Source organism: Ochotona princeps, chromosome 6, assembly GCF_030435755.1.
Source record: "Ochotona princeps isolate mOchPri1 chromosome 6, mOchPri1.hap1, whole genome shotgun sequence".
Classification (NCBI taxonomy): Eukaryota; Metazoa; Chordata; class Mammalia; order Lagomorpha; family Ochotonidae; genus Ochotona; species Ochotona princeps.
In genome coordinates, this window is record NC_080837.1 from 81,637,308 (window position 1) to 81,651,044 (window position 13,737).

At 45.2% G+C, this 13,737-nt stretch overlaps 1 protein-coding gene across 3 annotated transcripts in view; it reads left to right on the forward strand.

Moving 5' to 3' along the window:
• TTC23 (tetratricopeptide repeat domain 23) overlaps nucleotides 1-13,737 on the forward strand; it is an 80,437-nt gene that overhangs the window by 34,162 nt on the left and 32,538 nt on the right. For all 3 annotated transcript variants that reach the window (XM_058666585.1, XM_058666583.1, XM_004593163.2), the window contains exon 6: nucleotides 7,966-8,143. In XM_058666585.1, the coding sequence (XP_058522568.1) occupies nucleotides 7,966-8,143 (178 nt within the window). The remainder of the gene's footprint in view (nucleotides 1-7,965; nucleotides 8,144-13,737) is intronic.

Consider the following 13,737-nt stretch of genomic DNA (forward strand, 5'->3'; position numbering starts at 1 on the left):
TTACCAATTTTTACAATTCTTTTATCTTTCCTAGCTTTCTTTTATATTAACCAAATATTTTTAGTTTTTATCCTTCCTTTCTCCCCCGTCCACTGGCTTGTAGGTCATACACGGTTTTATTTTATTCTGGTGGTGAATATAGTGTCTGTCATTTATATCTGACTTACGAGGAGTGAATTATAAGTCAGTCAGGCTCCCACAGGACAACAGTAGGACCCTTGCCTGTGCTAACACTCTGTCCCTGTCTGCTTTGCTGCTGTTTTCTCATAACTCCATCACCATGTCTTGTTCAGCATAGTCCAGATAAGCACTGTGTTTGTAACGTACGTAAAACATGCAGCAGTTGTATCTAGAATGTGCAAAGACCCCTATATAGTAATGAAACAAAGACACAACAGGAAAATGCGCAAGTGGCTTCACAGACAGGGTAGCCACATAGCTAATGGACATGTCAGAAGATATGTTATCATGAGTTATCAGAATAATGGAAATGAAAAAGCATAACATACTACCGCATCCCCACTAGAATGGCTGGAAGACTTTAAAGGACTGGTGATATCGAGGGTTCAACAGTGTAGGATAATTTTTTTTAAAATATTTACTTATTTTTATTGGAAAGATAGATCAGATTTACAGAAAGAAGGAGAGACAGAGAAAAAAAAAACTTCTGTCTGCTGATTCACTCCCCAAATTGCCACAATGACTAGAGCTGAGCCAATCTGAAGCCAGGAGTTGAGAGCTTCCTTGGGTCTTCCATGTGGGTGCAGGGCTCCAAGGCTTTGAGCCATCCTCCACTGCTTGCCCAGGCCACAAGCAGGGAGCTGGAAGGGAAGCAGAGTAGCTGGGACATGAACTGGCGCCCATATGGGATCCTAGTGCTTGCAATGTGAGGATTTAGTCATAACGCAAGGTTCAGGATAACTTTTGAATGTTTCCACCACTTATGTTAAATACTTGAAGAAACCAGATGTTTGCTCTTGGTGGATCTTTTACACTGTATACCTGTTTTGAAAATTCACAGAGAAATTATCTTGAAATTGTATACAATCTTTAAGTGTCAGTTAACTTTTTCCTACATGTTGTAGAACGTTAGAATGGATGAAATTATGATCTGTGTAACCAAGAAAATGATCAGACTGCTCCTGTGCTTAACTTCATGGGTGAGTCCCATGAACATGCTTATTGAGAGAAATCAGGCCCGGGGAGGCTTCCTGTAGCATCACAGGCGAGTCTAGAAGGAGGAGGAAGAGGATGGATACAGCCACTAAAAGGCCAGTGGGTCCAGAATCTTCCTGCCCGTGATTCGGTATTCCATCTTGTAAGACAGAAAATACATGACTCAGAGGTCTGAGATGTGGTATTTGTTGCATCTGTGGAGGCCTGACTCATGTATTATTGCTTAATATTGAGCAGTGTTGCTACAAAACAGTAAATTATCCTCTGCCAGAACCTGGCACCTTCTTGGAGAGTAGCTTTCCAAGTGAGCAGTACCAAACCATGCCAGCAGATGGCGGGCCTTGAACGCCTCTGTGCAGAGCACAAGGCAGGAGTTCCAGTGCAGGCTGCAGGCTGACCTACAAAAAGGTATTCAACAGTCATTTCAAGCTTTGCCAGTCTTTTCATTCTGATTCTTTACTCTGGAATCTTTCGGGGGGGCAGGGGAGGAGCTGGGAGGAGGGAAGGCATGCATGATTTTCATTCATTTACTCTGCTTTCTAGCCTCATGAAAGCGTATCTGTTTTGTCCAAACGGAGCAACTTTTGGAAGCAACAAGGCTCTGGCATTATCCCTGTCTGTGGCCACGCAGGAACCCCAGCAGCCTTTTCCTTTGTTAGGTCTTGGGGATGGAACGGCCAGGATAACTTCTCAGGCAGTTCTCCCAGGACCTGCATGCCCCTTAAGGGAGATCTTTCTGTGCGTCCTCCTCCTCCGCCTGCCTCTCCTTTTATGGTGCCTGGGAGGCCAGGCCGGTGCCTTCCTCGCTGGCTGACTGCTAAGTGCCACAGAGTGAGTCATGCCTGGTGCTTTCCATCCCTGGCAGTGCCCAAGCGTTCTTCCCTTTGCTCCACCTCTGTTCCAGCCCTACTTCCTCCAGTACTGCCTTACTAATTTAGGAAGATGAATCCAACTCGTGTGGTGTCCCTGCTGTATTTCTATAAAGCAGTTAAAGACCTCAGGGAAAAGCAGGCATACTTTTCCCAGGTATTGGGAATTAGCTACTGTCCTGGTCACTGCAGTATAGATCCACAGGAACAGGCAGCTGTTTTTGTCTCTACCTGTGACACTGCCATGCACAAACATGTGTCACACACCCCTTTCTAAGCCATCTCTTCATGTGGCACGGTGGTGACGCTGCCCCAGAGCCCACAGCCATCCCCCGCTTTTCTGCACCTGCACATCATCTCCTGCAGCCTGCCCAGCAAGCACTGGCCTGGCCTGGCTGTGCTGAACCAGTCCAGGGAGAAGTAAATATGTCGTGTAGGCAGAGCATCAACAGCACACCTGGCAGGTTCAAATCAGTGTTCATTTAGACTTGGACAAATCTTTCCTTCTTCTGAGCTTCCCTCTGACCTCCTATTAGTTTCGGAATGGTAGGACCTTGGCAGGTTTCTGGGAAGAATAACTGAACATGTTTTTAAAGACATCTAGGAGGCCGGTGTTATGGTTGATACAGCAGGTCAAGCTGCCACCCTCAACAACTGCATCCCATATCAGGGTTCCATTCCCAGTTGTTCTACTTCCCACGACAGCAACGTGTCTGAGAAGGCAGTGGACAATGAGCCAAGTATTGAGCCCTGATACCTACGTGAGAGACCTGGACAGAGTTTCAGACTCCTGTCTTCAGCCTAGCTCAGCCCTGGCTGTTGCACCATTTGGAAAATGAATCACCAAATAGAACTCCTCTCCTCTCCTCTCCTCTCCTCTCCTCTCCTCTCCTCTCCTCTCCTCTCCTCTCCTCTCCTCTCCTCTCCTCCCTTGTCCTCTCCTCCCTTGTCTTCTCCTCTCCTCTCTATTGCTCTCCCTCACTGCCTCCTTCTCTCACTGGTTGTTCTGACTTCCAAATAAATAAAAAGACTTATTGATTTCACACAGAGTATTTCTCCATTCGCTGATTGGCCAATCAAATAGCAGTGATGGCCGGGGCTGGGCCAGGTCAAGGCCGGGAGCCTGGGACTCCATCTGGGTCTGTCACATGGCAGGGACTGTCTTCTGTTGTCTTCCCAGGTGCATTAGCAGGGAGCTGGATTAGAACCAGTGCCCAAATGGGATGCTGATCCCGTAAACAGTGGCTACATTTATGAACCACAGTGTTGGAAGTCTTTTAAAAAATTTTTTTAAAGTAAAAACAAAACAAAACAAAACAAAAACAGCACTGGGTATATGGCGATCTCTCAAAAATGTAAAAGAAGGAAAGTAAAAAGGAAGAAATAGAAGCTATTGCTATTATTGTTACTCTCTGGCTCAGCATTTTTCTGTCATTTCATCCCCAAACTGAATTGAAGGCAGCTAGTTCTACCAGGAGAGGTCTTGTGCTTCAAGACTGTCCCTCACATACAGTATTCCCCCTGTGACTTGGACAGGCGAGTGTTGGTGTCCTTGCCTTCCTTTGCCATCTAATCTAAAATCAGAGAATTTTCTATGCATGTTTGTCAGCTTGATTGATGCTGTTTTGTCTTGCTGCCTGTCTTGGAATCACCAGATAGGGAAAGTGATTCTGTGCCAAGGTTTCCAAAGAGGTAGGGGGTTGGGAAGATTTCTCCTTCAGCTGTAAAGGCCAAGCAACCCTAAGTCCCACTGTTTATATTTGCATCTTTGGATCAAGGAAAGTCTTATGCAAATAAGCATTTTGAAGCCTTACTGGACTTGTCCCTTCTGGGAAGGAGCGGAAGACAACAGGAAGGACCACGGGGAGTGAGGCAGCGAGGCCTCAACTGAGATGGCATGTCCCCCAAAACTGTCTGCAATGGCCAGTCTGGACTAGGCTGAAGCTGGGAGCCAGGCACTCCAGTCAGGACTGGAACCAGTGCTCCGATATGGGATGCTGGCATCGCAAGCATAGACTTAGCCCCACCCCCGATGCCACCACCCACCACGGATGGCCACCCACCCAGATCTGACTGGACTTAGCTTTCTTTCCCACCCTGTTTACATTTTCTTTTTATTCTCGCTTGACATCAAGTTGTATTTCTCTCCATGTGTCCTTTGGCCTCTGGCCAACTGTGTTTCCAGCCTTGCTTCTCCTACACCTGCTCCTGGCAGTGGCCCAAAGGCTCAGCTCCCAAAACTCCACCCACGAGCTGTGTTGAGCCTGGAATATTCTGTGCTTCCTCAAAAGAGAAGAAAGTCATTTGTTTGTTTGTTTGTTTGTTTGTTTACATACTCCTTCCTAATCCTGTAGTCCTGTGATGAACAAGACGCTTTTCACGTACATAAAATCTGATTTTTTTTCTTTTGCTTCCTGACTCTATAGCCGTAAAACATGCATGTTTCCTAAACAAATAGTAATGAGTTAATGTAATAACGGTTTGAAATGTTGATCTACCTCACCAGTATTTTATGACAATTATTCAGTGTTGTATCTCTGAGTGATCTGTGTCATGTAACATTGTGTGTGAAATAGTAATTGTCACCTTGAGAAAGCCTGTGGGCGGCCGTTGGCTGAGCCCCTCAAGTATCAGGCTGTTGCCGAGTGCCCCCCAGAGTTCGTCTTCTTTTATCCTCTAGTTCTCCTGGGGGGTGGGTGCTCTAAGCGTCCCCATTTTCAGAGGAAGCCACGGAGAGCACGGGGACCTTCTGCCGCCCCGCAGCGGACTGACACAGTCACCAGGGCGGGATGGGAGCATGCCCCGTGCACAAGCAGCAGGGAGGTCTGGAAGTAAACCATCCTGCCCTCTGACTCAGAGTCCCTCGTGGGTTCATTCAGGATTGGTTTCCCCCTCAGAATCCCAACATCAGAGACATTCCCACTAAGCCTTTCTCTTTTTTCTTGGTGCTCCATATTCTCAGCAAACTCTAGAGTTTTCCAGAGGAAATTCTCATACCTTGATCCTTAGTACCAGAGGAAACTGCTCATGAGAGCAAGCCATCGCCCCTGAGAGCTGCTGAAGCATGCCGGGACCGAGCAGGGCCTCGTCATGGGCACTGTCGAATCACTATGGATGTATTTTCATTCAATAAAATATGCCTTGGTTTCGGCTGTAGACCTGCCAAATGAACATATCGCCGCACTCTGTTGTTCAAAATTCCTTATCTTTTTCATCTGTCCCGGGTGTTTCCTAAAGCTACCAAATACGTTATGGCCGCACTAGGTAATAGATCCTCAGAGCATCTTCCGCCACAGGCAGGTGGAAACAGAAAGGAGGAAATATTGCCCTCCCAACCGTAACACAGTAGGAAATGAAGACAGACACGGTTGTCCAGAATTGACCAAGGCTTCTAAGGAGGACTGTAATGTAGTCATTTTTTAATCTAGTACTGTCTCTCAAAACAATTTTTTATTAACTATATCATAGTGCAGCTGAAATGCTGTTAGTTTTTGCTTTGCCTCTTGCCCCCAGCAGCATCCTGTCGGAGCCTCAGCACACTCTGCGGCCGCACAGCCTAGAGGGTTTCCGTACGTGTCTGTGCTGGAGGCTGTGGTGGCGCTAGCAATGCCAGGGCCTCGAGGGGCGCAGCAGGCTTCCTTCTTTGTGCACACTCGATCACAAAGCATTGCCTTTGTTCACCTCCCTCAGAAAGTACCGTAGGCAAGTGAACATACAGCCATGATGGTGCCATAACTTGTGTGTGTGTGCCATGCTTACCAAGTGAAAGACTTCCGGTGCGGGCAAACCTGTTAGGCCGGCTTCCCTGTCCGGTTCTCTTCCCCGGTGTTATGCACAGACATTCCAAAGATTTGGGTAATTTTTAATTCCTCCAAATGTTTTTGTACCCCTTACTGCAGATGCGTATAACCCTAACGATATCTTATTTTTCACGGTTTAAGCTTGGCACGCGTGTTCCCTTCTGCAGCTTGCTTTTGTACATGTCAGCTGCTCTCAGTTGGCATCTGCAGCCCTGGTCTCTTCCTTGCAGACCTCCATCTAGTGGGCTTTCCTGTCTGATGCCCCCACCCCGCCCCCACATGAGCTTCCGATTGGTTACCGCATGAAGCGCTGCCTGCACGGTTGTGCTCATCCGACAAGGTCATGCCCAGAATGGTACCTTCCCATGAGCAGAACTGTGTGCTCTTGGCCAGGTGCCACTGCCCCCAGCAGGCTGTGCGAATCCCCCTTGCTCCACATCCTTGCTAACATTCAGTCGGCTCAGGCTTCTGATCATTGCTTCAGATGGGTACACAATTGTATCTCAGGATGTCTTTAATGATATTTCTTGATAGTGAGGATGTACATTGTTTCAGGTGTTTCTTAGACATTTGGAACATTTCTGTTCTATAAATTATCTGTTCACATCTTTTGTTCATGCTCTGTTGGGCTTTAAGTGTTAAATTGTGAGATATTCTTTGTATTTCTAGGATTGCATTATATTGTTGATTACCTAAATTGTGTGTACTCTACTCCCAATGCATAGATTATATTTTCACTTTCTTTTTAATTTTTTCTTATTTATTTTTTTATTTAATAATGAGAGAGAGAGAGAGAGAGAGAGAGAGGGTGGGTGGGTGGGTCCCCAGCTATTGGCTCGCTCCCCAGATGGCCTGCAATAACATGGACAGGCCAAAGCTGAAGCTGGGGGCCAGGAGCTCACTCTGCGTCTCCCACATAGGTGGTAGGATGCCAACTACCGGGATCATCATCACTTCCTGCTAGGGTCTGCATAAACAGGAGTTAGACTCAGGAGTACCAGGTAGGCATTCCACCCCGGCACTCTGATCAGACACATTGGTGTCCTTTTTCAATATCTATGCATTTGCACATACTCAATTGTTTACACATTGCCAGAGAGAGAGGAGAGAGATCTTTCTTCTTCTGGTTTACTTCCAAATGCCCACAACTACGAGAGATAGGCAGGGTCAAAGTCAGGAGCCGAGAGCTGCACCCACATCTCCTGCATGAGTGGCAGGGGCCCAAGAACTAGGGCACTTTGGAGCTGCTTTCTCAGGCATGACAGCAACGAGCTGGATAGGGACTGAAACAGCCAGGCCCCAGAACCAGAGCTCGGTTCTATATGCTGACATTGCAGGCAGGAGCTTAATGTGCTGTGCCACAGTGCTGGCTCTTGGGTATAATAAAATTTGTCTCTCTTTTTTTTCTGATTTGTACTTTTTGTATTTTATATAAGAACCCCTTTTCAAATTAGACATTAGAGTTCTGCTTTTTAAATTTAGGCCTTTAATTCACTCAGAACATTGTTTTCCTAATTTTTCTTTGTAAGGTGTGAGAGATCTAATATTTTTCAAATATATCTTTTCTTTCACCGATGACTGTGTATTATTCTTAAAGAAGCTCTTCTCCATTTCTTAGAAATGCTCATGTGGATGAGGAAATGCCTGCCTCATCTGGGTAGTATTTCCAATCCGTGTGCGTCTACCTATCTGGAATCTTCCAAAGCCATGTGTGGGTGGTGGAGGGCTAGCGCTGAGGCCACTGTTGAGTCCATCTCAACACAAGGGCACTCTGAGACTGATGCTTGTGGGAGGAGACCAGCGTGTGACTGCATCTGGGCATTTACCACCCATTTCTGGGGTTTGCTTCAGCTTGCAAGACCTTCCCTGAATGTCTCCCTTTGCTCTCACGGCTGCCTTCCTGGACACCAGCATTCACGTGAGGGTACCAAGGTTTAGAAATCTCAGAGACATTTTCTTCCTGTCCCAGCCTTGTAAGTGACAACGTTCCTTCTGCAACATTTGCAACTAGTTCCTGTCCCTGTGCTTTTTTTTTATGTAGCTTTCCACTAGGCCACCTGTGTTTTTTATTAGTTTTTATTTTAATTAATTTCAAAATGGTTCCTTTGATTTTTTTTTAGGGTATATCAAGGTCAAAAGAAGTTAAAAGAAGCTTTGCTCCACTACCAAGAGGCTTTGGAATATACTGAGAGCAGCAAAGGTGAAAACAGTCTCGGGTGTGTGCCATTGCTGAGGGAGCTCGCTGGTGTGGAACAAGCCCTGGGGCTTCATGAGGCAGCCATCAGCCATCTCTCACAGGTGAGTTGCCACGTACCGGCTGCCAGTGCCAGGCCAGGCGCTGCTCTCCAGATGCGTAGGGGCCTGGAACTCCGAACGCACCTGGCTTCGCGTTTTGCTCTGCGTCCGTGGAATGCCAGCCTAGAGCGGACATCCAACAAAGATTTTCTCACTAAATAGCCAGAGGGTGAGTGAGTGCAGGACCCTGGTCCCCTGTTAACAGATATGCATTCTGCAAACAGTCTGAGATGCATATTATATGTTCAACTTGACTATTGTTTCCCAGAGAGTCTTTGTCCTTCCATGTTTAGTTAGAATGAAGTTATGCCTGATGAGGATCTGTTTTACTAGGCTAGAAAATCTGAAGCCACTGTTAGCTACAGCTCTGTTTTGTTCTGGTCTTACTCCTCAGTGGCTGTGTTCATGCGTCGTTCTCAGACAAATAGAATCAATAGGACATATGTACATAAGAGACAGTTGTATCCTAAGTAATTGACTCATCCAGTTGGGGACTGGCCAATCGAAGGTCCATGGGGCAGGCTGAGTGGGAAGCTGGGTTCCCAGGCAGGATTTCTGTTATGTCTTAAAGTAGGAACCCCTGGAAGCCTCAAGTCCTATTTTTGAGTGTAATCTCCTCTACTTGAAGTCAGATGATCGTAAATGTTCATCACAACTACAATATTCACAGCAACACATAGACTGCTGTTCAAGCCGCCACAGCTCAGCCAAGCTGACATCTAAAATTAAACTGCACAGGGGCTGGCGTTGTGGCACAGCAGGTAAAGCCAGCATCCTGCATGGGCACTGGTTCATGTCCCAACTGTTCCACTTCCTTTCCAACTCCTTGAAAATGGTATAAGAAAAGCAGCAGAAGATGGCCCAAGTGCTGGGAGCCCTGAGCGACGCTCTGGGTTCCTGGCCTCTGCCTAACACAGCCTGGCTGCTGTAGTCATCTGGGGGACAAATTAGAAGGTAGAAGGCTCTCTTTCTCTGACTCTCCCTCTCTCTCTCTAACTCTGCCTTTCAAAGGAATGAATAAATATTTAAAATTTTTTTACCTATACAGTGAGTTTGATGATTATCTTATTATCTATGAAAAGGGCTTAAATGTTTTTTTTCTAAGAATTTTTTCCCATTAAAGTTGTAGAACGTAGACTAAGCCATGCTTGTTATTTGAAGTGAGATATAATCAATCGTATGCTGTTGAGAGTCCCTTATTGCTGTTTCTCTTAAATTTGTCTGCTAATCTACACTCCCACTCACAGTCAGCTGGAGTGTCCCGTCTCTCATTTTATCTGAATTCTTTTTTTTAATCACCATTATTGTTCTGTGATATGTTATTATTTCCAGATTGTAGATTAAAAAACATCAAAAATTGAAAATTTTAACTGCTTTGCCCAGGAGGACATCCAAGAGATGGTAGAACCGAGCCTCAAAACCTGTGCTTTTCAGAAAGATTATTCTGTGCACACGCACGTGCGCGTGCATGCACACACACACGCATTGGGAAGATTGTACCGAGTGCAAAGAGGAACACCGGTTAGGAGACTACTGAAGATGACGGTGCTTGTGCTAGGATGAAAGTAGCAGAGAAGCAGGTGGATTTGAGGCCGAATTAAGAAGCTGTGGAGCTTGGCTGACGGTGGGGCAAGTGGGCAGGGCAGAGTACCCCCACTGTCGGGAGATGTGGAGTTCTGGAGGGAAGTCCCTGCTTGTGGAGGGCACAGCGCCTGGGTAGATGGCCTTCGCGTTCTGTCTCTGAGGGCGAACCTGCCGCTTGCGATGCCTACTCTCCACAGCAGAGTGTCACAGATTGAGTCCTGCCTCCACTGCCAACCCAGTGTTGTGCACTCTAGGAGGCAGCAGATGATGGCTCAGGTGCTTGAGTCCCTAGCACCCATGTGGGAGACCCAGTTGGAATTCCTGGTCCCTGGCTTCAACCTGGTCCAACCCAGCTGTGTTGGCATGTTGTGGAGAGCCAGTTAATCAAATCTGTCTCCCTCTCGCTGCCACTCTGCCCTTCAAATAAGTCAAAATAAACAGACGTTGAAGAAAAGAGAACTTGGCTGTATTTATGTGAGTACAGTTCATAGCACTGGAGTGTTGGCAGAGCTGGGCTCAGCCGTGATGGTGGGGGAACAAGGAATGACTTTGCACTGTGTGAGTGCATCCACATGGAGCTGTAGGCTTGCTGTTCACCGGAACGTCTCTTGGTCTCCCATCAGCTCTGTGTCCTTCGTGTGCTACTGTTTCCACTTCACAATAGATCATAGATATTGCTTTTCAGTTCATAGAGATTTTCGTCATTCATTTGCGCAGATGTATGATAATAAATGTATGGGTGTGCTGACTTTTTTTTCCCAAATAGTTTTCTATTTGTAGGCATTTAGATAGGTTTCAGTAGGTACAATCCTAGACATAGAACAACTAGATTGAAGGAGGTATGCATTGCAAAATTTGCAAGTAACTGCATCCTGTGGGTCATTGTACTGTTTTGTCACGTGGCCTCCCCTGTGGGTTTGTATCATCTGGGCTTGCACCAGCAATATGTGAGAGCGCCAGTTCCCTGACCACCTGCTCCAACGAAGTGCGCTCCTTCCAAGCTGATGGCTGAGACATGACATCCTGGCATCGTTCTCATTCGCACTTCTATGTGTAAAGATAGAATCGAATAAGCCTTTCCTGCCTTGAAGGTACCTTAACATATTTCTTGCAGGCTGTCTTGTTTTATGAATTATTCATATCATTTGTCCACTTCTGAATAGTCCTTTTGCTCTACTTTCCCCTAACTACTAAAGGTTCTTTATAACTTATACATATGGCTCCTTTATGTTATGTATTATAAATATTTTCACCCAGTTGGTCATTTTTTTGAAGTTCTGTTTTTAATGATTTTTTTTTTGAAAGTCTGATATACAGAGAAGAGAAGGAGACTCAGAGAGGAATGTCTTCATCTTCTGGTTCACTACCCACATGGCCACAATGCCTGGAGCTGAGCCCATCTGAAGCCAGGAGCCTGGAACCTCTTCAGAGTCTCCCATGCAGGTGCAGGGTCCCAAGGCTTTGGGCTGTCCTCGACTGCTTTCCGAGGCCACCAGCAGGGAGCTGGATGGGAAGTGGGGCCACCGAGATTAGAACTGGTGCTCATATGCAATCCCGGCACATGCAAGGCGAGGACTTTAGCTGCTAGGCTAATGCGCTGGGCCCCCAGATAGTAATTTTTAAAGTTTTGCTCATAGTGCTTCTATTGAGATGATATAAACCAAAAGATCCACACTTTATGCATCACTACTTCCTTTTGGCTGAATGTCATTCCATTATACAACTATACCACGTCTGTTTGCATTCATCAGTTGATGGACATTAGATAGGTTTCCAGGTTTTGACCATTATGAATAATATGCTGCTATGGACATTTGTGTACAAGTTTTTGGACATAGATTTAGTCTATGGGCTAATCTTGAGTCTATGAGACTAGGAGTGAAATTGCTGGGTTACGTTGTAACTCAGTGCATAGCTTTTTGAGAAACTACCAAGCTCTTCACCAAAGTAGCCTCACTGTTTTCCGTTCTCACCAGAAACACATGAGGGTTCTAATTTGTCCACATCCTCACCAATACTTGTTAGTGTCTGTCATGTTAATGTAGCCATTTTAATAAGTGTGAACTAATGTCATATAGTTTTGGATGAATTTCTTTAATGACTAGTGATGTTGCATATCTTTTTCATGCACTCATTGGACACTTAGGTATCTTTTTTATTTAACATTTTATCTTGTTTTATGCTATAGTTTTATAGGTTCTGGGGCTGCCCAGGTCCCTCCCCCAACTTAGGTATCTTCATTGGAGAAATATTTATTTAAATCCTTCACCCATTAAAGCTTTTAGAAATTTTTATTTGAGAGGTAGAGAGACACAAGAGAATGGCAAGAAGAGAGAGAATCTAGAGAGGTTGCACCACCTGTGTACTGCCCGAATGTCTGCTACAGCTGCAGGGGCCTCTGCAGGGGCCCAGGAGCTCAGTCCAAACCTTCCACATGGGCGTGAGACACACGATTGCTTGAGCTGTGCCCACCGCCTCCAGGGTCTTTGTTGGCTGGATCACTTGAGCCTTGCCCACTGCCTTCAGGGTCTATGTTGGCTGGGTCACTTAAGCCGTGCCCACTGCCTCCAGGGTCTGTGTTGGCTGGACATGAAGCCCAGGCACAGGTTGCTGTGGCTGTTTTTATGGTTGGCCTATATGAGTTCTGCTTTCCGGAGACTGGCTACTAACCTCATAGCACATGTATGATTTGTAAATATTTTCTCCCAATGGGTGATTGTCTTTTTACTTTTTTGATAATGTTCTTTGAAATGTAGAATTTTAAAATTCTGATTAAGGTCAGTTTGTCAGGTTATTTTTCTTGTACTTGTGACATCACATTTAAGAAACCACTGCCTAATCTCGAGTTCATGATGGCCTACATATGTGTGTTCTTCTGACAGTTTGCTCATGGCGGGCTCTTATATTAGGCCTTTGGTAATTTTGAGTTAATTTTTTGTGTGTGGTACAGAAGAAGGGGTCTAAGTTGTCTAAAGCACGATTTATTGAAAACCATTGTTTTTGCTATTGAATTATCTTTGCACCCTTGTCAGAATCAGTTGACCATAAATATGAGAGTTGGTTTCCAGACTCTCAATTCTGTCCTCTTAATCTTCATGTTTGCCTTCCTGCCAGTATTACATTATCTCAATTCCTGTGGGGTTTTTTTTATAGTAAGTTTTGAAATAAGTAGTGTGAATTCTCTTTGTGTTTCTTTTTCTGGATTATTTTCACAATTCTGAGTCTCTTGCTTTTCATGTGAATTTTATTTATTTATTAAATTTTTTTGAAAGGCAGAGAGATACACGGAGATCTTCTATCCACTACCTCACTCCCCAAACTCCAGGGTCCTGGAACTCAGTTTGGGTCTTGTGTGTAGGTGTGGAGGACCTGAGTTCTTGAGTCATCGCCCGCTGGTGCCCGGAGTGCTCACTAACAGGAAGCTGGACTCGGGTGAATGGCGGGGACTCAAACCCAAACACCCTGATACGGGACACAGGCACAAGTGGGATCTGGACTCCTAAGCCAAGCCCACTCTGTCATATGAATTCCAGGATCAACTCATTTTTTTTGCTATTGCTGCAAAGAAAAAACAAAACACATACTCACAATTGGGATTTTAATAGATACTGCATTGAGTCTTGTTTTTCAAATTGGGAGGTAGTAACATTTCTATTAATGCTTTCAGTTCATGAACACGAGCTGTTTTCCTATTTGTCTAGGTTGTATTTCTTTCAACCGTGCCTTTTAGTTAGTTCTTAAAGTGCAGGTTTGATGCTATTTATCAAATTGATTCCAGAGCAGTTTGTTCTTTTTGATGATAATAGAGGTGGAGGTGTTTTCTAAATTTCTGGTCGTTTATTACTAGTGTATGACAGTGCAAGTCATTTGCATGTCTGTCTGTGTCCCGCACCCTTACTGGAGTCGTTCATGAGTACCATTTTCTTTGGCAGTGCAGTATTCTTTTTTTTTTTTTAAGATTTTTTAATTTTTGCTTATTTAAAAAAAATTTTTATTGGAAAGGCATATATACA